This window comes from Ovis aries, chromosome 12 (genome assembly GCF_016772045.2).
Source record: "Ovis aries strain OAR_USU_Benz2616 breed Rambouillet chromosome 12, ARS-UI_Ramb_v3.0, whole genome shotgun sequence".
Lineage (NCBI taxonomy): Eukaryota > Metazoa > Chordata > Mammalia > Artiodactyla > Bovidae > Ovis > Ovis aries.
The window spans coordinates 70446474-70468662 of NC_056065.1; the positions used below are offsets into that span (position 1 = coordinate 70446474).

General features: G+C 42.5%; 1 protein-coding gene across 2 annotated transcripts in view; it reads right to left on the minus strand.

The window, feature by feature from the left end:
- ATF3 (activating transcription factor 3) overlaps window positions 1-11916 on the minus strand; it is a 58406-nt gene extending 46490 nt beyond the window's left edge. For both annotated transcript variants that reach the window (XM_060396719.1, XM_060396718.1), the window contains exon 1: window positions 11843-11916. In XM_060396719.1, coding sequence (XP_060252702.1) covers window positions 11843-11916 — 74 coding nt within the window. The remainder of the gene's footprint in view (window positions 1-11842) is intronic.
- Between the last annotated feature and the right edge of the window lie 10273 nt (window positions 11917-22189).

Consider the following 22189-nt stretch of genomic DNA (forward strand, 5'->3'; position numbering starts at 1 on the left):
AAGAGACACTGACTCAGCGAAGGGACCTGTGGACACAGAGAGGGAACAGGAGGGTGAGACAAACTGGGAGAATAGGATTGACATATATACACTACCATCTGCAAAATAGTGGCAAGCTGCTGTATAGCCCAGGCGCTCAGCTCGTCCCACCTAAAGGGGTGGGATGGTGTGGGGATGGGTTCAAACAGAGGGGCTGTGTGTATACATCCAGCTGATTCATGTTGTTGTGCAGCAGAAACTAACACACTATTGTAAAGCAATTGTCCTCCAATAAAAAAAATAAAGAGGAAAAAAAAGTGCTGGGGCCTTTGCTGTAATCAAAAGAACAATGGATACATAATACCTTAAAAATATATTCAGTAAATAAAGTGACCAACTTAAGAAAACAGGAACAGCAGAAAAATCTAAACAGAAATATGAAAATCATAAATATAATAGGAAAAATTAAATACATATTATTTAGGGAGAATGAATAAAACCCAAAGTTGATTTCTTGAAACAACTTACAGAAATAGACAAACCTTGAGCAAAACTGAAAAATGGGGAAAAAAAAAAATCAAACCCCACAAACAGAAAATTAGAATAAAAAGAGGTTAGAAATAAATTCAACGGAGATAAAGAAATATGTAAAAGAATGCTATTAAAAACTTAATGTCAATAAATATGGAAATGTGGAAGAAATGGGTAATTTTTAAGAAAGAACAAATAAATTTTGGTAATTTATTCAGATGAAATCAGAATAAAGCCTTAGCTAATAAAAAAAATTGTTAATCAAAAGGTCTCCATCTTTCAAAGAAACAAGGCCCAAATAGTTTTACTAGATCTTCAAAAGTATAAACACTGTTTAGAAACAAACAAACAAAAGAAACCTCATTTCAGAGAATGAGGGAGAAAAAAGGAAGAGCATTATTTAACTTATTTTTTGAGATACTAAAGTCAGACAAGTAAAGTACAAGTAAAGAAAAATTTATTTACTCTCACTTTTCATGTAGAGATAAAATCTTAAGGAAGACATCATGACCAAATAGGATTTAGTCTGAAATTGAAAGTATAATTTGAAGTTACAAACCCTACTAAAGGTTAAAAGAGATATAAAGCCTTTTCCTTTATTTTTTATATTTTAGTGTCGTTTTGATAAATGCAGAAAAGACATTTCATGGAATGCAGAATTCATTTGTGGTTGAAGAAAAATGTTTGCAAACTAGGTATAGAAGTTAACTTTCTTTACCTGACAAAGGCTATATATGAAAATTTTACAAGTATTATACCAACTCGTTATGTTTTAGAGGCATGTCCACTAAGTCAGGAATAACATAAGGATACCAGTTATAAGCCTGTATTCATCGTAGTACTAAGGGTCTTGACTGGTCTTCTTTGCACTAGCAAAGAAATGAGGGAGACAGAGACCAAAAGAGAGAGAAAATTGTTCTTGTTTGTAGAAAATGTAATTGTCTACACAAAGAGTTCAAGAAGATTCACAGAGAAATTCTTAGAGTTAAAAGGTGTTCAATGAGGATGCTAGATAAAAAGATCACACAAAATTAATATCATTCTTAGCAGTAGTCACTAATTAGAAAATATAATAGGAAAAAAAGAATTCTATCCACCATAGTAGAAATTATGTGACACTTAGTATTAAATTTATTAAAACAAGTGCAAGACCTCTGTGAAAAAAATTATAAAAGCATTATTGAACAATATAAAGACCTAAATAAATTTAGAGAAATACCATGTTCATTAGAGTATTCAGTATCATAAAAATGTCAATTTTCTCCATATAGATTTATAGGCTTACAGCAATTTTAATTTTTAAAATCCTCAGAATGTGTGTGTATTTGTGTGTGATTCTTGATAAGATAATTCTGAAATTCTTGTGAAAGGGACAAGAAGAGTCAAGACAACTTTGAAGAAGAAGATAGATTTGTCTTATTAGATATTCTGATATTTTAAAAGACTGTGATGGTATTGAGTCAGGGGATAAATAGATGAATGGAACAGAACAAAATCCCAGGAATGACCTAGACACATGAGGAAACTCTCTGTACATCACAGAACAGTGGGGGAAACAGAGGGACTGAGAAAACTAGTTACCCACGTGGGAAACAGGAGAAAACAGCCTCCTACGCCCCCAGCCATAAAGACTAAAGACCTAAATGTGAGAGCGAGCTTGCAACTTTGAGAAGAAAATGTAGGAAAATACATTTATTATCACCAAGAAGGGAAAGATTTCTTATATAATATACAAACATACAAACAACCAAATAAGAGGGATCTATCTGATTACATTAAATCAAAAGATTATGCACAAGAAAAAAAGACATACAAACACAATAGAAAGAAATTATAAAACAGGAGAAGGTATTTGCAATGCATACAATCATAAGTAGGAGATAGTCTAAGAAGCAGTAATTACACAAGTTGAATTCTTTGATCACAGGGCACTAACACTATTAATAAATAGAAATTAAAACAAAATAACAATTAAAGTATAAGATCATGGCAGTGAGAAGATAACTAAAGTAAGAACACACCGTATCAAAATTTATGAAATGCTATTCAAGTATCCTGAAAGATGAAATCATGGTCTCCAAGTTTTCATTATCTTTAAGGAAAGGTAAAATGAAAGCTTTCAGTCCAAGGATTTAATAACAAAAACAACAAAAATAAAATCCCTCAAAAGTCAAGAGAAAGAAAAAAATAAAGGCAACAACAAGATTAAATGAGTTAGAATATAGGAAAATTTATAAAATTAATTTGAGGGCTTATTTAAAAACAATAAGATAGACAAAGTTTAGGGAAAGTAAAGAAAGGGAAAACTTGCAAATAATAAAATGGAAATATAAAGAAGGGATTCAATGTCAGATGAGGATATAGTTTAAACATAAGATAACACTTAGCAAAATTGCAAGTTATGAAGTTTAACTTAGATGAAATCATCTTCTGTAAATACACATATTGCAAAAATTGGAAATATTAAGCCTAAATACATTAATCACACTGAAGAAACTAAGGGAAGAAAAGATGGAGAGAATTGCCTCCTGGGAGAAAATGTCTAGGCCTGGAAAACTGTATGGGGAAAATCTTTCAGATCTTTAGAATTAGGTAATTACTATGCTTCAATAGTTATTTAAAAACACTGAAAGACTTGGAACGTGTACCTAATTTACTTCACAAAGATAACCTTGATGTCAAAACCTAAAAAAAAAGCTCAAAAAAAGAAAATAATGAATCTATCTAAATTATGAACATAGAGAACAAATCCAAACACAGATAACAGAGTATCAAGAGAATAACCCCAAAAGGATTTAACCTAGAGTGAAAAGGTTTTATGTCTTAATATTTGAAAAATCCAACAGTATAATATACCGCATCCACCAGTTTAAAAAGAAAATCCAAATGAGATTCTCAACAGATGCAGAAAAGTCAACTAGTTCTTATTTTAAAATGACCAGAAATTTAAGAACTCCTTAACAATAACAAAATATTTATTTCAAAACCACCTGTGAGAATGAAATACTAAGGTAATAGTATTAAAATCAGGAACAAAGCAGGGATACAGTTCATTGCCAATTTTATTTGATTTTTAACTGGAAGGAATTCTCACCAGTTAAACAGTATACATCCTAGCAGAAAACTACTATATGTAAAAAAGAGATACAAAAGCCAGTAGATTTTCTACATAGAAATACTATCCAGTTAGAAGGTATAACTTTAAAAACTCAAACTGCAGTAGTAAAAATGAGCAATGATGACATTGAAAACCTCTATTAAATTCCCTGGGATAGCTTTAATGAGAAAGTAAAAGATCTATATAATAAAAACTACAAAATGTTACTGACAAATACAGAAGAGAATTTGGATATTGTTCCATGGCAACAATGTCGGTATTTTTTCAAATTAGTTTGTATCTCAATATACTTTCAATAAAAATTTCATAAGATTCTTTTCAGAATTTGATATTATCACAATAATGTTTACTGAAAGAATAACTAGGTATAAACAGCAAAGAAAATGCTGAACATGGAAAGGAATGATGAGAAAGTGGCCCTGCCCTGTATTAAACAATTTTAGAAAGCAGGTGTAAATAGAATGGTGTGGAACTGATGAAAGAACAAATATATAAATGTACAAATCAGTTGCACAGAATAGATATTCTGAAACTATAATAACCACAAGAGCTTAATCTACAATAAACACAGCATTGCAAGTCAGTAGGGAAAAATTATTACTTAATAAACTATGCTGGGTTGACTATTAAGAAAATATAAATTTAAAGATTCAGATGGCTCAGTGGTTAAGAATCCACCTGCAAAGCAGAAGACATGGCAGAAGCCATGGGTTTGATCCCTGGATCAGGAAAATACCCTGGAGAAGGTAATAGCAACCCACTCCTGTATTCTTGCCTGGGAAATCCCATGGACAGAGGAGCCTGGTGGGCTACAGTCCATGGAGTTTCAAAGAGTAGAGCACGACTTAGCAACTGAGCATATAATAAAAATAACATTAGATGGGTAAATAGGTGTAAATATATAAATATAAAACCATTAAAACTAAAACGACTAGAAATACATTTTCTAAAGTTTAGTAAAAATAAATAAATAAATAAAGTAAGAGTTTAGTAGTTTAAATCATCAAGGGAATGTAAATTATAACTATAATAAGCCACCACTGCACACCCAATAGAAAATGGCTAAAATGAAAAAGACTGACAACATCAAAAGTTGACGAGAATACGGAGCAACTGAAACTCTGATGCATTGTTGGTGGGAGTATAAAATGATACAACTACTTTGGAAAAAAGTCTGGCAGTTTCGTATAAAACTGAGTCTATATATACGTCCTCTGACTCAGCCATTCCACCCCTAGGTATTTCCCCCAAAGAAATGAAAGCATATATTCACACCGTGTGCTGTGTTTAGTCACTCAGTTGTGTCCGACTCTTTGTGACCCCATTGATTGTAATCCCCCAGGCTCCTCTGTCCATGGAATTCTCCAGGCAAGATACTAGAGTGGGTTGCCATGCCCTCCTCCAGGGGATCTTCCCAACCCAGGAATTGAACCCAGGTCTCCCGCATCACAGGCTTTACCGTCTGAGCTACCAGGGAAGCTCATATTCACACTGCTGCTGCTGCTGCTGCTGCTAAGTCGCTTCAGTCGTGTCCGACTCTGTGTGACCCTAGAGACGGCACCCCACCAGGCTCCCCCATCCCTGGGATTCTCCAGGCAAGAACACTGGAGTGGGATGCCGTTTCCTTCTCCAATGCATGAAAGTGAAAAGTGAATGTGAAGTCGCTCAGTCGTGTCCGACTCCTAGCGACCCCATGGACTGCACCCCACCAGGCTCCTCCATCCATGGGATTTTCGAGGCAAGAGTACTGGAGTGAAGTGCCATTGCCTTCTCCGAATATTCACACCATGACTCAGCAATTCCAGCTCTAGGTATTTCCCCAAAGGAAAGGAAAGCATACGCCCATAAAAGTGCATGTACAAGAATGTTCATAATGGCCCCAAACTGGAAATAGTTCAGATGTCCATCAGTAGAGGACGGACACGCAACTGTAATACAGACACATAATGAACTATTACTCTTGACAACCAAAAGAAAGTCTTGGAACACATCAACACAGATGAATTTTTTAAATATCATGTTGAGTGAAACAAACTGTACACAAAAGAGTTCATGCTGCATGATTCCATTTATATAAAGTTCTAAAGCAGGCAAAACTAACTGACAGAGAAGAAACTACAGGCTGCGGTTGCCTTTGGTGTAAAGTGAGAGTAAGGACCTCTGGGGGAAGGACACTGGGGAACTTTCTGGGATGATATTAATTTCTTTCTATACATATTTTAATAGTTTTATTTGGATAAAATTCACATGCTATACAATTCACCCATTTAAAGTGTACAATCCACTGATTAATATATTATGTGAATATATTAATGATTAACATCTATTCTTCAATATGTGCAACCACCAGCTTAAAGAGAAATCGTACCCTTCAAATTTTTAAATCTTTGTAGATTTATGCATTTTCATTTATCAAACCTCAATGAATAATCGACTTGTAAATATGTATGTAAACTTTATCTTTAAAACTTTTTTATTAGAGGGAAATATGAAATAAATTTCAAAGTTCTATGTGGAAAGGGTCATTCTTCAGAAAAGAAAATATTGATAGATCTGAGCCACTAGGGAAGCCCTAATCACTTTAAACCCAAAAATCTTTGTGTGTCAAAAACATATAAATATGACCAACACTAAATGCAAATATCAAGCCAGAGATTAATTATGTTTTTAAAAAATATTAGAAAAGGAGGGTTTTGTCTATAAGTTTGCTATATGTGTAAAACATTCTAAATCATTGCAGATATTAAGCTACCAACAGATATGAGGGCAAAGACTCCGAACACAAAGTTCATAAATTGTAAATCAAATTTAACAAACACGAAGGGAATTTCCTCTTGTTTACAGAAATTTTCTCTCATTTACAGAAATTTTAAATTATATCAGGAGCAATATACACATCAAAGGCGCTAGGAGTTGTATGCCTTTTGATTTATTTTCCTTTGAGAAATATATTTATTCTCCTTTGAGAAGAGATATTTAATGAGAACAAGAACAGTTATGCACAAGGATTTAGCTACAAAAATGTTTATTGCAGCATCATTTGAAACACTGACAAATCTGGTGTTAACACAAATGCTTAATACAGAGAGTGTTAATGAAATAAGTTACAGTACAAGATATTAATATAACTTAGCACTCCTGCACAACCATGTGAAATGATATTATAAAATAATTAATGGTGTGGAAATATGTTTACATCTTGAGTTAGAAAAAAAAGGACAAAAGGCCAAAATTTCCTTCATCCTGTTAGGCTAACCCATTCCCTTGTATCAATGCTGTGGACACACGGGCATTTGGTTCCTATCAACTTTCCTTGTTTCCCATTTCCCTTTGGAAGCTGTTCTGGGAAGAACAAATAGGCTAGCCTCAAAACTGGGAGGGGGAAAGACATGTAAAAAAATAAAAAGAGAAAGTGTAAAATACTGTTTCAGTTAACCTTTTTTTTTTTTTTTAATTGGGAAAAAGTATATAGGCACATGATCAGAAATTGAAACAGTCAAAAAATGCATGATGAAAATAATCCGTCCAGACCCAGGAGACTTAATTAGCTTTTCTTATCTTCTTCAAGATACATTTTTTCAGGAAGACATCTACTAAAAGGAACAAACAAAGCATAAGAAAGAGAAAAGAAGGAAGAGAGGGAAGGAAAGAAGGGGAAAAGATATGAAGGGAGAATATGGGGGAAAATTAGAATGAGTTTAGTCTATGAGGGGTCTAAACAGCCCAAGTTTATCTTAGAATATATGTTAAACATTTGGACCTCAAATATTCAGCAACTTGCTACTACCTTAACAACACTACTACATGAACATTTGGAGAAGGAAATGGCAACCCACTCCAGTGCTCTTGCCTGGAGAATCCCATGGACAGAGGGGCCTGGTGGGCTACAGTCCATGGGGTCACAAAGAGTCGGACATGACTGAGCGACTAAACACACATGAGCATTAAATCATTGACAAATATTTATAAAATATATCAAGATCAAAAGTGAAGAGTCTTTTTACTTAAGAAGCCTTAATGTACAGGGACTGTGTCTTCCAACCCCACATTAGGGTTCCCAGCCTGGCAAGCATTAGTGTACCAAACAATGGAGTAGGAGGTGTGAAATCAAGACTGTCCTGGACGTGTGGCTCTGATTGAAACACCAGTGGGGGTTCAGAACCTTAGAAGCAACTTGGGTTTACCCTGTTGGAGAGCGTGCCTAGGGTAGCAAGCACCAAATGACAGCCACTGGGAGCCCACAGGTTTTCTTTCTTGGCATCATCTTCGGATGTTCGGGATAGGACCATATGTCCTGATCCTCTTTTACAACCATTTTTGGATTGATTAGTCATGAATAAACTGGTTTATATTTACTGCTTGAAGTAAGCCTAAGAATATTATTTCCATGGGTGGGGAGAGGAGAAATCAGTTAATGCAGATAGTCCACAAAAAACACAGCTGGGCCTCTCAGTTGAGGGCAGGTTAGGGTTCTTAGTGTGAGTTCTTTGCTGGGGGCCACTCCTTTTTTTCCCATGATGCAAATATAGAATATTCAAAGGTAGGGTAGTCAAGGGATGAGATTTGATAGAATTGATTTTTACTGCTTCATCAAAGACATTCCAAAGTGAACAGGAGCATTTCTATGTATGATTAAGCTTGCTGGGTTAAAAATAATTAACAATTTATTTGCAAACAATTTATTTATATGTGAGCTTATAATTAAAGACGTGTTCTTTTTTACATTAAAAACAACAGCTTTTATTGACTGCTCACCATGTGAATGACAATTGGTTAGAAACCCTTAGACATTTTACAGGATGAGACGAAATGCTTTGGAGAGAAAGCAACATGGGAGCCAGAACAAAAGGAAATAATTTATTGAGGGATGGCAGCAAGAGGGAAAAGAAGGAGACAAGGCCAAGAAGCTGAAGCAGGAATGGAAAGAACAAGAGAATGAGCTATCCTTGAAGCCCTAACAGAATCTGGAAATCTGCTCTTGCCTGTATGAACAGGAAAGTGAATGTTTTTCCCATTGGGGGCGGGGGAGGGGGAATAGCAGAATTAATCTTTCCTAAAAATTTCTTTTATACCTTCAAGCATGTATCTGGGTGGAATTTGTGTTTTCCAAGAGTTTATGTAGTCCAACTACATATCTTTCAACTGCCATCACAATGCCTCAGACTAAGTTGGCCCCATTGTTCTTATACCTGCAGTGATGACCTCAGTTTAAGATTCAGCAAGCGAAATTAAACCTACCAGTTCTCCTGATGCACCTCTAACACAGAAACAAAATGACTGCCGTGTTTTGGAGAGCCTTTTCCAAAAGAGTTTCTGAGTGCAGTGTTGCACTTCCATCTGATTTTAGTGGGTAGCCCAGGGGATGTTAGCGGTTACTTTTCCTTAGTAGTGCTGGTGCCTCAGTAGACGAGTCTATTTGCTGAGCCCCGCAGCCCTGGGCAGAAGGAACTCAAGGCAGGAAGATCAAGGCAAGAAGCCCAGATAAACAGAAGAGCAGAGCTCTGAAGTTGAAAGCTCTTATTCATTAATTCTGCAAACACTTACTGAGCACTTACTATGGGCAAGTTCCAGGTCAGACATGGGGTGGGGCGGCAGGGGGGTACAGTAGACAGACGCTGATCCTGCCCTCCCAGAGCTCAAGGTTCATCCTCTCTGGCAGGCAGAACAAGTGCTATTAACTTTCCCATTATGAGACCAGGAAACTGAGGCAGAGGACAGACATAGCTCTGGATCACAACTGGAGCTCACCTTTTCTCTCTGGAGGCCTAACAGTTGGCTAACGGAACTCAACTGGCTGTCAAACGTTTCTCTTACTAATTACACAAAGCTGCTTTAAGAAAGTTCTCACTTCACTGCGGGCTTCTGCTCTGCATCTTTAATATTCAGGAACTGATTTGTGCCCCTATTCCTTTCTTAGATGAACTAGCCTATTTTTCACACAATTTTAGAATTGTTATTATTATTAATGCTGGTAATAAATCAGCTTTAAGAAATAATTTGCTGAAATCTTTAAATTCATCTTTCCCTAGAGTCGGTCATGTGAAAACTAAGACTGTGAAAAAGCTTGACAATTTTTTTTTAATACAAAATGATCAGGCATCCAGGTATTCGGCTAAAAAATGCTCCATCTGGACCCTTCTTCCTGGAACTCTGCATTCACCCGCCTTTCAAGAAATCTGAATCCTTTTCGAGGAAGAGGAACCCAGAAAGAAAGGTTCTCTTTCCTGAGAGCATTTTCCTTATTCCTTTACTTCTTTCAGCTGTTAGCAGCAGTTGGCGCCCTCAGTGTGCTGAACTGCTGCCTTGTAAACATTCTCTCTAACACCGCGCATTACTCATAGTTTGAAAATCACTTTGACTCCTGAAACATAATTATGTTAATGTCAGATGAGTCAGCAGGGGGACCACACGCTGCTCCTATGGCAGTCACGCCTCTGGCCAGCCTCTCAGCTCCTGAGGCTTGGGGCGGGGGGGGCGGGGAACGGGGGGGGGGCAGAATTTAAAAAGAGAGAAACCCCCTCTCGGGGAGGAGAGAAGAGAAATGAATGCTTATGGCTCAAAGAACGGCTTCAAAGAGTGGCTGATTTCATTTTAGCTGCAACATGAAAGGGAGAGTCAGAACGAAATCGCTAACCCTAGGTTAATCCGTTTACGTGAAGAATAAACAAGAATTTGGCGAGTTTCCTCTAGACAGCTGTGATTTTTCCCGCCGGGATGGGTTGAGACAGGTCACTCGTGAATACACAGTCGTGATGGTATTTCCCGGGCTCCCCTGGGACCTTTTTCACACCCGTAGGAGGTGATGCCGGGCAGCCCAGGAGGAGCACGGAGGATCATCATCCTGGGACAGCCAGAGGAAATCGGCGGCGGGGGCTCATTCGCACGGGGACCCCAGACGGTGCCCGGCTCCCCTGGGGTTTTTAGCTTTGGCGCTGTGCCCACTGGGCAAGCGCGACCCCCCTCGGCCTAAAGTTTGCAGCCACTCTCTTGGGCTGTGCTCAGCATCACTTACAAGCTCTGGATTGTTTCCTAGATGCTGGGAAATGAAGAGGAACCGAGTAGCACAGGGTTGGAGGTTTTCGGGTCTCGGTAACCACACTGCTACCGCCCCCTGCTCTAGTCCTGGTCTCAGACCAGCCCCCCAGCAACCCCAGGGTCCCCTCTCAGCTTGCCGTCCCCCTCTGAACTCAGGAAATCATTTAAATACATGGTTATGGTGCCTCCCTCCCAAGAAGGCATCCAGGTTCCTTATCTCACCCCTGTCTCATGATAATGCCTATTTTATAAGTGGGGAAACAGAGGTCAGGGAAGGGGTGTCCTTGTGCAAGGTCACACAGTGAGGGACAGAGTCACACACTCAGACCGTGGGGCCCTTCCTGCTCTGCCAACAGAGAGCTGGGAGTCCATACCTAGAGGACTGAACAATGCCAGTTGGGGTTAAAGGACCCCAAAAGTATATATATTTTTACAGCCAAGTAAGATTCTTAGTTGGCTGTAATCTACAGAGAGGCAGTGACCTGCCCAAGGTCACAGGCTCAGAAAGTGACAGGAGAAGCTGCCAGACAGGGTCTCCTGACCCCTGATCCAGGGCTTTTTCCCTCTGGCCTCATTATTTCCTCACTCTGGACTTACCCCAGGTTAGACCTGGGAAGAGTCTGTTTTCCATAGTTAATCTAGGCATCTACACTGCTGATTTTTTTTTTAAAAGCATTCTATTCCCAAAGCACAAGGCCCCACAGGAGGCAGAGATGTCAAGGAGGAAAATTCACTGGAAGGAAAGGGTTAACTGCATCCAGTGGCTTCCCAAGATGGTATGACTGATCAATACCCCAGATTAACTATGGCAATGATCGATGGTACCCTCAAACCATGGCTTCATCCAGGCTCATTTCAAAGGCAATTCAACATTGCCTTCATTTGGCCCCACTGTAGTTATGTAACCTATGAGGGGTAAAATGCCCAATCCAACCTAGAGATTCTTCAGCACCCTCACTCTAGGCCTTCTGATCACCTACCCTTGGACCACTCCTTTGGGTGACGTAGAGGTATCACGGGGCTGGTGCATGGAACTCACTTTCCCACTTCTCTCCAGGGTGAGGCTGACCTTGGCCATGCTGGGTATGTCCCCCTAGCTAGAGGTTTCCTGACCAAACACCTTTCTGCCATGGCATTTCCCCCGCTTGGCCCCAAAGACAAAGAAAAGTCAAGACTCACATTTTGAGGTGGGTGCCGAAAATCCTTAGGGAGCTGCGGAACACCCTGTTTAGAGGAGGATTTCTCCTCGGCATGTCTCCCCTTCTGGTGCCATCCAATTTATCCTTGAGGCATGGTTGGTAGAGAAGAGCTAACTCCGCCCCCTGCCCCCCAAAGCAACCAACAGCTGTTACTATATTGAGTGGCAATATGATGTCATATCATAGGTGACTAACTCATCGAGCCTTCTCTGCGAGCCATCAGCTAAATATGACAGACTTCCATCATCCTGACCTTTTCACAGGAGAAAGCTGAGTGAGGGGCTTGAGGCTGCCTCTCGGGGCTCAAGTTCATGCCTGGCACTCTGTGGTCAGCATCTGTGACCGAGCATGTGAGCACACACATGTCCAGTCCCATACTGACTTTCCTCCACTGGCCTGACTTTGAAATTAGTAGCCATCAGGATGTTTAATAATCAGAGTCATTAGCGAGGAATTGGGGAGGGGGTTGTATATATTTACTTGCATAACCTAAGTACTGTTAGACATTTTACATATGGTTTTTTATTTAATTTTCCAAATGCCCTGAGGAAGACAACACAATCCTGTGGAGTTAGAGAAACTGAGGTCAGCGGGGTTAAGGACTTTCCCAAAGTTGCAGAGCTGATCGTGGTAGGGCTCAGATGCCAGCCCAAGTCTCTGTGACCCAGGATGGACTGAACTCTACATACAGAAGAGTGTCATCACCTCACATGAATTTTTTTAAAAAGAGACTTTATTTTGTAGAGCAGTTATAGATTTACAGCAAAATTGAGCAGAAAGTACAGTTTTTCCCATGTGCCCCTACCCATCCTCACCTCCACTCTCCTCAACTTAGATGTACCAGAATGGTATATTTGTTACAACAGAAGAGCCTACACTGACATATCATAATCCCCAAAGTCCAGTTTACATGACAGTTCACTCTTGGGGATGCACATTCTGTGGGTTTGGACAAATGTATGATGAATGTATACATCACTGAATATCACAGAGTAGGTTCACTGTCCTAAAAATCCCCTGTGCTTCCCCAATTCATCCCACTCTCCCTTCTAACCCTTTGTAAGCGCTCACATTTTTACTGTCTTCATAGCTTTGTCTTTCCCAGAATGTCATATGATTGGAATCACATAGTATGTAGCCTTTGCAGGTTGGCTCCTTTGACTTAGTGATATGCATTTACTGTTCCTCTGTGTCTTTCCATGGCTCTCTTTATTTTTGGTGCTGAATAATATTCCATTGTCTGGAAGTACCACCATTTATCTGTCCATTCACCTGCTGAATCACCTAGCTTTTAAAATTTCATTCTACTATGTGTGCGTGCTTAGTTGCTCAGACTCTTTGCAACCCTTTGGACTATAGCCCACCAGGCTCCTCTGTCCATGGGATTCTCCAGGCAAGAATACTGCCGTGGCTTGCCATTTCCTTCTCCACAGGATCATCCTGACCTAAAGATCGAACCCGAGTCTCCTGTGTCTCCTGCACTGCAGGTGGATTTTTTACTCGCTGAACCATTCATTCTATAGTGGTTTACATTAAAAACAGAGATAGCCACAAGAACTGGTCTTTCTCTCCTGGACCTCATACCTACCTCCTCACTACTGCCACCCACATGGCACCTGTCAGGGGGTGCCACTTTGGTCTCTCTTGCTATGCATCATTTTGCAGCCTGGGAACCAGCTATTCCTCCAGAACAAGCACTAAGGCAATCTGAGGAGAGCTCATACATGCACGTGGCCAAACCATCTCACGTTCCCTTCTTCCTTCAGCCCAATGTTTACCCTCCAGCCCCCAACACAATCATTCCTAATATATCTCACCAGTTACCACACAGGTTTTCTTTTCTTTTTTTAATTCCAGCCATCCAACCACCCAAAACTATTTACTGAGTACCTCCTCTATGTCGGTCTTAGATGGAAAGTCTCTAGAGGACACTGAACGTGTTTATGTAAATTTGCATGCACTTACATCTATCACAGCACCCTGCTCCATGAATAAAGACTTTTTGCTGGTGTGTGTGTGTGTGTGTGTGTGTGTGTGTAGACAAAAACAAAGGCAAACACAGTGACTAAAAATAAGCCTGTGAGACCATCTGAATTAGCATCATCCAATTATAATTAATTACACTTAACATTATAATTAAAAAACTATTGGTATGATTACAATAAAAGTCCTTATATAGCGCTTTCTGTGTTTTGGTGTGTTTTTTGTTGTTGTTCTTTAGTTGCTAAGTCGTGTCCAACTCATTTGTGACCCCAATGGACTGTAGCTCGCCAGGCTCCTTTGTCCATGAGATTTCCCAGGCAGGAATACTGGTGTAGGTTGCCATTTCCTTCTCCAAGGGGTCTTCCCGACACACAGACTGAACCCATGTCTCCGGCATTGGCAGGCGGATTCTTTACCACTGAATCACCAGGGAACCCCTTTAGTGCTTTTACATAGATGGTAAACCTCCTTGTTGCCTGAACACGCTGTACAAGCTGAAATAAAAATAGATTAAAGAAAGCTTCAAATAAATTCCTGGAGAGCAGATCTATAACACGTTATTAAAGTGGAGTTAGGAATAACCAGGGTGCATTCTTAACCAATGAGAATGACATCACGAAGGGCAAGTGCCATAATCGCACCCAACCATCTTAGTGGCTCCACTGGAGGCTGGTGCTCAAGCAAGACAGAGCTCAGGGTTAACCCTGCAGCCACTGCTAAGCGGTCATCGAGGACCTGGGTGTACCCAGAGACCCCTGGGCTTCCGCTATGCTGGGAGCCTGCCAACGGCTCCCTACATCACAACCTGCACTTTTGTTAGGCAAGTAGCTGTGAGTGCCATTCTCCATTTCGCCCCCACAAAAAAGAAGCACTTTGCTTTGTATCATCCAGTGAGTCACTGGCACAGTTGGGAACAGATCCAGGATCCCTGCTCCTTTCTTTGCTGGGGCTGTCTGCTGGAATCACAGTCCTTCCAGGTTAGCAGCCAATTACACTGATGGTTCTTACCAACATTTAATGAGGTTTTTGGGGGATAGGAAAATGATGGGAAGTAAAGGCTGGGAGATCAAATAATCAAAACCTGAATGACACACAGCATCTTGATTACCAAAGGTTTAAAAACAGCAGCCCAACTCATTGTTGTTCTCATTCCACTGGGAAATGCGCCTAAGTTGGCTCAGATGGTAAAGAACCTGCCTGCAGTGTGGGAGACACAGGTGTGATCCCTGGGTCGGGAAGGTCCCCGTGCACATTTATGCTCACTGTTTCACCTGAGACTCCTAACAGAGGCGTGAACCGTGAAAGGCACAGTGAGCTACTAATCAAGTGACTAGGACTCTCTGCATAACAGGCCACGTGGCCCCAGGCAGGTCACTTCACCCGGACCTCAGTTTTCTGGTGGTAAAATAGGGGCTGGCCTGGCTGGCCTGAAGGTCCCCTACTGCTCTAAGCTTCCATGTCTGCGTGTCCAGCCCCATACAGAGGGAGAGCTGCTGGCCACAGCTGGTGGTTTTCTCCATCTTCTCCCAAGGCTGCCATCGGAGACACACAGGGTGTTCGGTCAGAGGCTCCAGAAAACCCGGAGAACAGGAAGAGCAGTGGCAGGGACTTCATCAGCCTGATGGGGGTGCCAGCAGCAGGGCACACAGACAGAGCTGGGTGTTGGCTGGAGACTGGGTATTAGGGGAGAGGGGTCAGTTCTAAATGTCTCTGGGGGCTGAGCCGGGGGAGGAAGGCAGCCCTGATAGATAGACCTGGCAGGTGTGACCTGAGGACGCGCTTGTGACGCTCAGCCAAAGACCGGTAACGACTGTCTGAGGCTACCAGTGATAGCGGCTCACGGCCCACCTCCACTTCCAGGACACAGGCAGCAGCGTTTTGCTCAAAGCTGTTAAGAAGCTGTTGTCTCATTTCATCTTGGCATGACGATGCTGTTTCAATAGGAAATAGCTGCTTTACAGAGAGGAAATGATGATGCAGGAGAAACAAGGTATTTCTTCAGCACTGGGGCAGAACTGGACGCATTAAGCGGGATGCCCTCTCTCGTTTCCAGAGAGAAAACAGAGCCAAGGGTAGGCGTGGCAGGGCTGGGACTAGGGTGTGGTGAGGTGCCTAGAGTGCAAACCTCAAGGAGGTGCCCGCTCTCTCTCGGGTGCCCGCAGGTACAGGAAGGACACCGAGAGGAAGCGCCTCTTCACTCACGTTACTCTCATGCGGGCCAGGCTCTGAAGTCTCGCTCTCCTGTATCCGCAGGCTGGGGTTACTATTGGGTTACCTGTTCAGAGGCACTGGAATTGCAGTTAAAGGGGAAAAACTACTCTCCAGGACTCAATACACCCAGAATAAAACACAGTATCACAGCCCACATTCATCACCAAAAACACTGACTTGGAGTCCAACTGACTTGGGAGTGACTTGCAGGTTGCTGTTCCTTAAGCTGTGTAACCTAGGGAAACGTGCTTAATCCTGCTGTGCCCGGATTCCCTTCCTCGTCCGTAAAATGGGGACAATAAGAACCATCTCAGAAGAGAGAATTAACAAGAGCGGAGGCAGCATAATGAACAAACCTGCCACACGGTAAACCTCAGGGGATTCTTAGTCCCCAGTGAGACTGTGATCGTGCTCAGTGGCGAAGCACTGGATGGTGTTCCTGCCTCCGGAACGTCCACAGGCAACATTAGCCTAAAAGGAGGCGTGGATACCAGTTCACAAAGTTCACATCCATAGAGTCTCTTGTTCCAGGTCGCACACCTAACAAGAGAATTTGGACAAGGTCAAAAAATACTGATAAAAGGGCCAAGGGGGCCCAAGTTGATGAATTATCAGACATTCAAATCACAGCCTTTCTCTGTCAGCAGAGGTGTAAGTGAAGGAGTAGGCAGTCAAGGGCCATGGAAAACTTCTCGACTTTTGGGTCAAGAGCTGATTCTGGTTAAGCAAGGAGGGCTTCCAGGAGGAGGTTCAGGGGCTTCTGGGCGCCTCCAATGAGGCTCAGTTGCTTTCCGTTTTTTCATTCCTATCTCAGCAATCACCTTCTCTCAGTACAAAGGAATATAAAACTGGCTCCCACTCTACGGGTGGGTGAGCGGGGTCCTCGCCCCACATCTTTCACGATCCGAGGCCTGGTCCCTTTAAGGCATCGAAACTCAGTGAACATTCTAGGCTGGCCCCGCGGCCTTCCCGAGGCGCGCTGACGTCACCCTTCGGGGAAGCGGCTGACGTCAGCGCGTCCTCTGCGGGTGGGGGCGGGGCCGTGAGTCACTCGGGCCGCGCCCCTGGCCCCCGTGCGCCGGGTGCACGTGAGCGCGCCCCGCGCTCGCCTAATTTTAGCTCCGGCAGCCCCCATGGGGTCGGGCGAGGTAAAGGCCAGCAGAGGGGACGCGGGGGGCTGGGGGCGCGGTTCTGCCCGTCCCTTGCTGCCCCGCCGTCGGTTCTCCTGGAGGACGGGTCCCGGCCCGAGCTGCTGGAGTGCGGGCGATTGCAAGCCCGGTCCTGAGCTTGGCGTAGGCGCTCAATAAACAGAATCGGGGTTCCCTCCTGGATGCGACGCGGGGCTTCCCAGAGAGGGCCAGGGTTCTGGAAAGTTCCCTGGGGGCTGAAGTCAGAGCAAGAGCAGGGCTCGGGCGTCAGCCCTCGGTGACCTCCCCGGGCGACCGCCTGGCCTCTCCGAGTGGACCCCGGGATTGGCCGGTGCGGCCCACAGCTGGGGGAGGTGGTGGTGTGGGCGGGGAGGGAAGGCGGCCGGGACCCTCCGTGAGCAGCCACGCCCAAGTCAGTGACAGCGGTAGGGACGGTGCCCTCAGTGGTGTGGTGGCCGTCCAGGGGGTGGGCTAAGTACAGAGGCCTCAAGTTGAGGAGACATCGGAGATGCTCAAAAACCCAGAGGCTCCATCCCGAGCACCGGGAGTTACCCAGGTGACCTTCCAGGAATCATGAAAGCTTTATTTTAAAGAAAGCAGTGCCCGACACCTTGTGAAATCGATACTCTCTTGTTCTTTGGGAGGTGGGGGACCGATGCGATGGACATGAGTTTGAGTAGGCTCTGGGAGTTGGTGATGGACGGAGAAGCCTGGCATGCTGCAGTCCATTTGGTGGCAGAGTCGGACATGACTGAGCGTCTGTCTGAAGGAACTGGGGGGTAGTTTTGGAAAGAGGCTCTGTGATCATAAAGTGAACAGCAATTTTGACCACTTTAATAGTGGTCTGCTATTCCTCGGTGGACCTGCATTCTTGTTGGCTGGCATCCTCAGATTTCACAGGGATTGTTTCTTGTTCGATTGCCAAGTCGTGTCTGACTTTTTGAGACCCCGTGAACTGCAGCAGGCCAGGCTTTCCTGCGTCCTTCACCATCTCCCGGAGTTTGTAGGCAGCTTGTAAAACAGTATTGAAGAACGGTTCCTTTGACCTTATTAGGTGAAGGGTGTTAGATGTTACAAAATAATATTAAATAGAATGATAAACTGGGAATGCCAAATGGTGGTAGGGTAACTTTTCTAATTGTTGGACCTTTCAAATTTACATTTCAAGTTGTTGAAGGCTGGAAACTTTAAAAAAAAGCAACTTTGCGTATGTCCTTTTCTTAGAAATGGTGGAAAGTTCGTTGTGGAATAAAGGTAGCCTTGAGGATTGTGACATAAATGAATGACAAATCTGTAAATCAGATACGTAATTTTCATTTTTTTCCCCAAGAAATACCGCATTGGTTTTGGTAAATTGGAGATCTTTTTCAGATATAAATATGGAAACTGCAAGAGTGTTTATTCCCCATTCAGTATCCATCTTAACAGTTTAGAAAGGACTAGCAGTTTACAGTCTTCACAACTGAATACATCCGGAGGTATGCATAGTGTTTTATATTGTTCTAGCAACAGAAGGCTCTTTGTCCTAATTTTGGATGGTTGCTACCACATATTCCTCAATGGTGCCTATTTGGGACTTCAGTTGAGCAGGTGTCAGTGTTGATGAATCATGGTCTCAGACTGAGCTAATTTCCCTTTGTGTAAGGTTATTGTTGTGTGTGTATATAATGTATAAGAACCTGAACGTCAAGTTTTTCACGTTCAGAAGTTAAGGTTTTTAGTCCGGAAGCTGAGTTCTTGCTTTAAGAATGCTTCACCTTGAAATGGGCCATGTGCATCCTGAAGACAGCCTGGGAGTGTTTCTGTGAGGTCTTCCCTGCCCCCACGTTGTCCCTGCTTTCTTTGAGTCATCTGTTCTTCAGTTGTTCCCTGTGCCCTGATTGTTCACTTACTGGTTTGTTTCTCCCGCTAGACTAAACTCCTGGGCCCATGAGCTAGTGTCTGTCTTTGTAGCTCTGGCATCTAGAATAGGGCTGGCGTGTAGTAAGAAAGAGCTACTTTGGTGGTGTTTTGTTTCATTGAATAACCTGAGTGTTCCAAATCAAATCGCACATGTTGGGAAGAGAGGTTTTGTTTCGTTTTGTTAGTAGCTGAGAGGGTGGACCTGTATTGCTGTTGTAGGGCAGTCAGTTCCTTTCTTTTCCAGATCTGCTGTAACCTGTTCCCTGGTACCACCACCACCACCACCCACGAGCAAGAAGCCGAGGAAAATAAAGCCAACAACCAGACTCTACCTTATTTTGGGATCTCAATAGTATACTGTACTTTTAGAGTCAAGATGATAGAACCTTGGCTCTCCCGTCCAGAACTAATCCACACACTGGCATTAGTCAGGTTCTTTTCACAGAGCAGTTGTCCAGTCTTTACTCTTAAAAAAAAAAAAAAATAGGAAATTCAGGACCTCTGCTGTGACTGGACAGTTAAGACTGGTTGGTGAATGGAATGTTTACATTTGAAATAGAATGGGTTTCTGCACAATGATGCTTAATGCTTACCCTGAGAAAGGATTTAAGTATATAAAATGAAGATAATGTACTTATTCTCTTCCTTAAACTGGTCAAAGGGAGGGGATTTTTACAGTAAAGTTTTACTAGCCAAAACTCTTAGCAAACTGGAATTGATGTCAGACACTGAATTTTACAGAAGGTTGACAGCAGAATAAGTTGCTATCGGAGATTTCGTTTTGAAAATATATACACAGTACATAACAGTGATTACTAATATTTTCTGTAATAACGCAGTACTTCTGCAACATTCAAAATCAGATGGTCCACATTTTTACACCCACTATGTTTAAGTCAAGAAAGGATGATGTATATTTGGGAAGATTTTCTAACAAGATTTTAATTAGGTTTTAGAAAGTGGTTCAGCTGAATTTTGCCATGCAAAGAATTACCTGAGAGGGATGAAACAGAAAAGTAGCTTTTTGTTGAAAACAGAAGAGAAGGGACTTTTTGCTGGTGACTAGGTAAAATTTTAGCAGTTCCTACTCACTTGCCTACCATCCTTCTCACCAAAAATACATCTTCAGGCCCTGTTTTACTTGTATTTTTTTCCTCAAAAGAGAGTCTTCTGTAATAGTAATAAAAAATAAAATGGACAACAACTTCCAGTTACTGAGCACTATGTGTCAGACACTGTGCTCAATGCTTCATGAAGTTATTTCAGCTAATCTTTGTTACAATCCTATGCTATACGGATGTTTAATTATTTCTATTTTATAGGCTCAGGGAGGTTAAAGGGCTTACTTAAGGTCATATAGCTATTAAGAAACAGCTGTGATTTGAACTGAGATTGTATTAGGGTTCTCTGAAGAAACAGAAGCAATAGGATGTGTGTGTGTGTGTATGTAATATACGTTGTTGGTCAATGGATAAGTCGTGTTCAACTCTTTGCAACCCTATGGACTGCAGCATGCCAGGCTTCCCTGTCCTCCACTATCTCCTGGACTTTGCTCATATTCATGTCCTTTGAGATGGATGCTATCTAACCATCTCATCCTCTGCCACTCCCTTCTCCTGCCTTCAATCTTTCCCAGCATCAGGGTCTTTTCAATGAGTCAGCTCTCCGAATTAGGTGGCTGAAGTATTGGAGCTTCAGCCTCAGTCCTTCCAGTGAATATTCAGGGTTGATTTCCTTTAAGATTGATTTGAGCTCCTTGCAGTCCAAGGGACTCTCAAGGGTCTTCTCCAAACATGAAAGTGAAAATGAAGTCACTCAGTCGTGTCCGACTCTTTGCGACCCCATGTACTGTAGCCCACCAGGCTCCTCCGTCCATGGGATTTTCCAGGCGAGAGCACTGGAGTGGATTGCCATTTCCTTCTCCAGCGGATCTTCCCAAACCAGGGATTGAACCCTGGTCTCCCTCATTGTAGACAGACGCTTTACAGTCTGAGCCACTAGGGAAGTCCAAACATACATGTGTGATATATGTGCATTTGCGAGTCACTTTAGTTATGTTCAACTCTTTGCGACCCTTTGGACTGTAGCCCACCAGGCTCCTCTGTCCATGGGATTCTCCAGGCAAGAATACTGGAGTGGGTTGCCGTGCCCTCCTCCAGAGGATCTTCCCAAACCAGGGATCAGACCTGTGCCTCTTTATGTCTCCTGCCTTGGCAGGTGGGTTCTTTATTACTAGCGCCACCTGGGAAGCCCAGGTAATGTATATAACATATATTGAGAGATTTAGTACAAGGATATAAGGAACTGGCTCATGGCAAGTCCCCAAATGTGCAGGGTGAATTGGCAATCTGGAGACCCAAGAAAGCCAGAAGTATTCCATTCTGGGTCCAAAAGGCAGGAAAAAGCTGATGTTCCAGTTTGAAGGCCATGAGGCAGAAGAATTCCCTTTTACTCTGAGGTGAGGCAGCCTGTTTCTTCAGGCCTTCAACTGACTGAGGGCCATCTACATCACGGGCAATCTGCTTCATTCGTCTACCAATTTAAGGGCCAATCTCTTCCCAAACCCCCCTCAAGGAAACACCCGGATAATATTTGATCAAATAGCTGGTTAATAAAGTGTTATCCAGATCCATTTGATTTCCGAAGCCCTTGCTTTGAATGTTCTTTCACAATGGCACCCTCCCACTCGAGGTTTCACAAAGTTGCTTTAACCCTGAGTCTTTCCCCCCTCACCTGGAATACCTGTCACAATCCCTGCCCCTCTTTACTACATAAGCACACCTAATTATTGCAGGTGTTTGAATATCAGTCACCAACTCAGAATCCTTTTCTGAAGAGCACATGCAACACAACCATTCGCCTCCTTAGAATAACTTCCCAGCCTTCAAATTACACTCCAAGCTTTCTGATTCTCTCTGCATGTAACCCTTGAACTTATGCCCACCACACTATCGAGTCTTACCTGACTCCGCGTTCATCCTCTTCCTTGGTGGTAGAGCCCAGCGAGCCCTTGAGCTGCTTCCCTTCTCTCAGCCACCTCCTTCGGACCAAGCTTTCTGATCGTTTACTCTTGACTACCATCA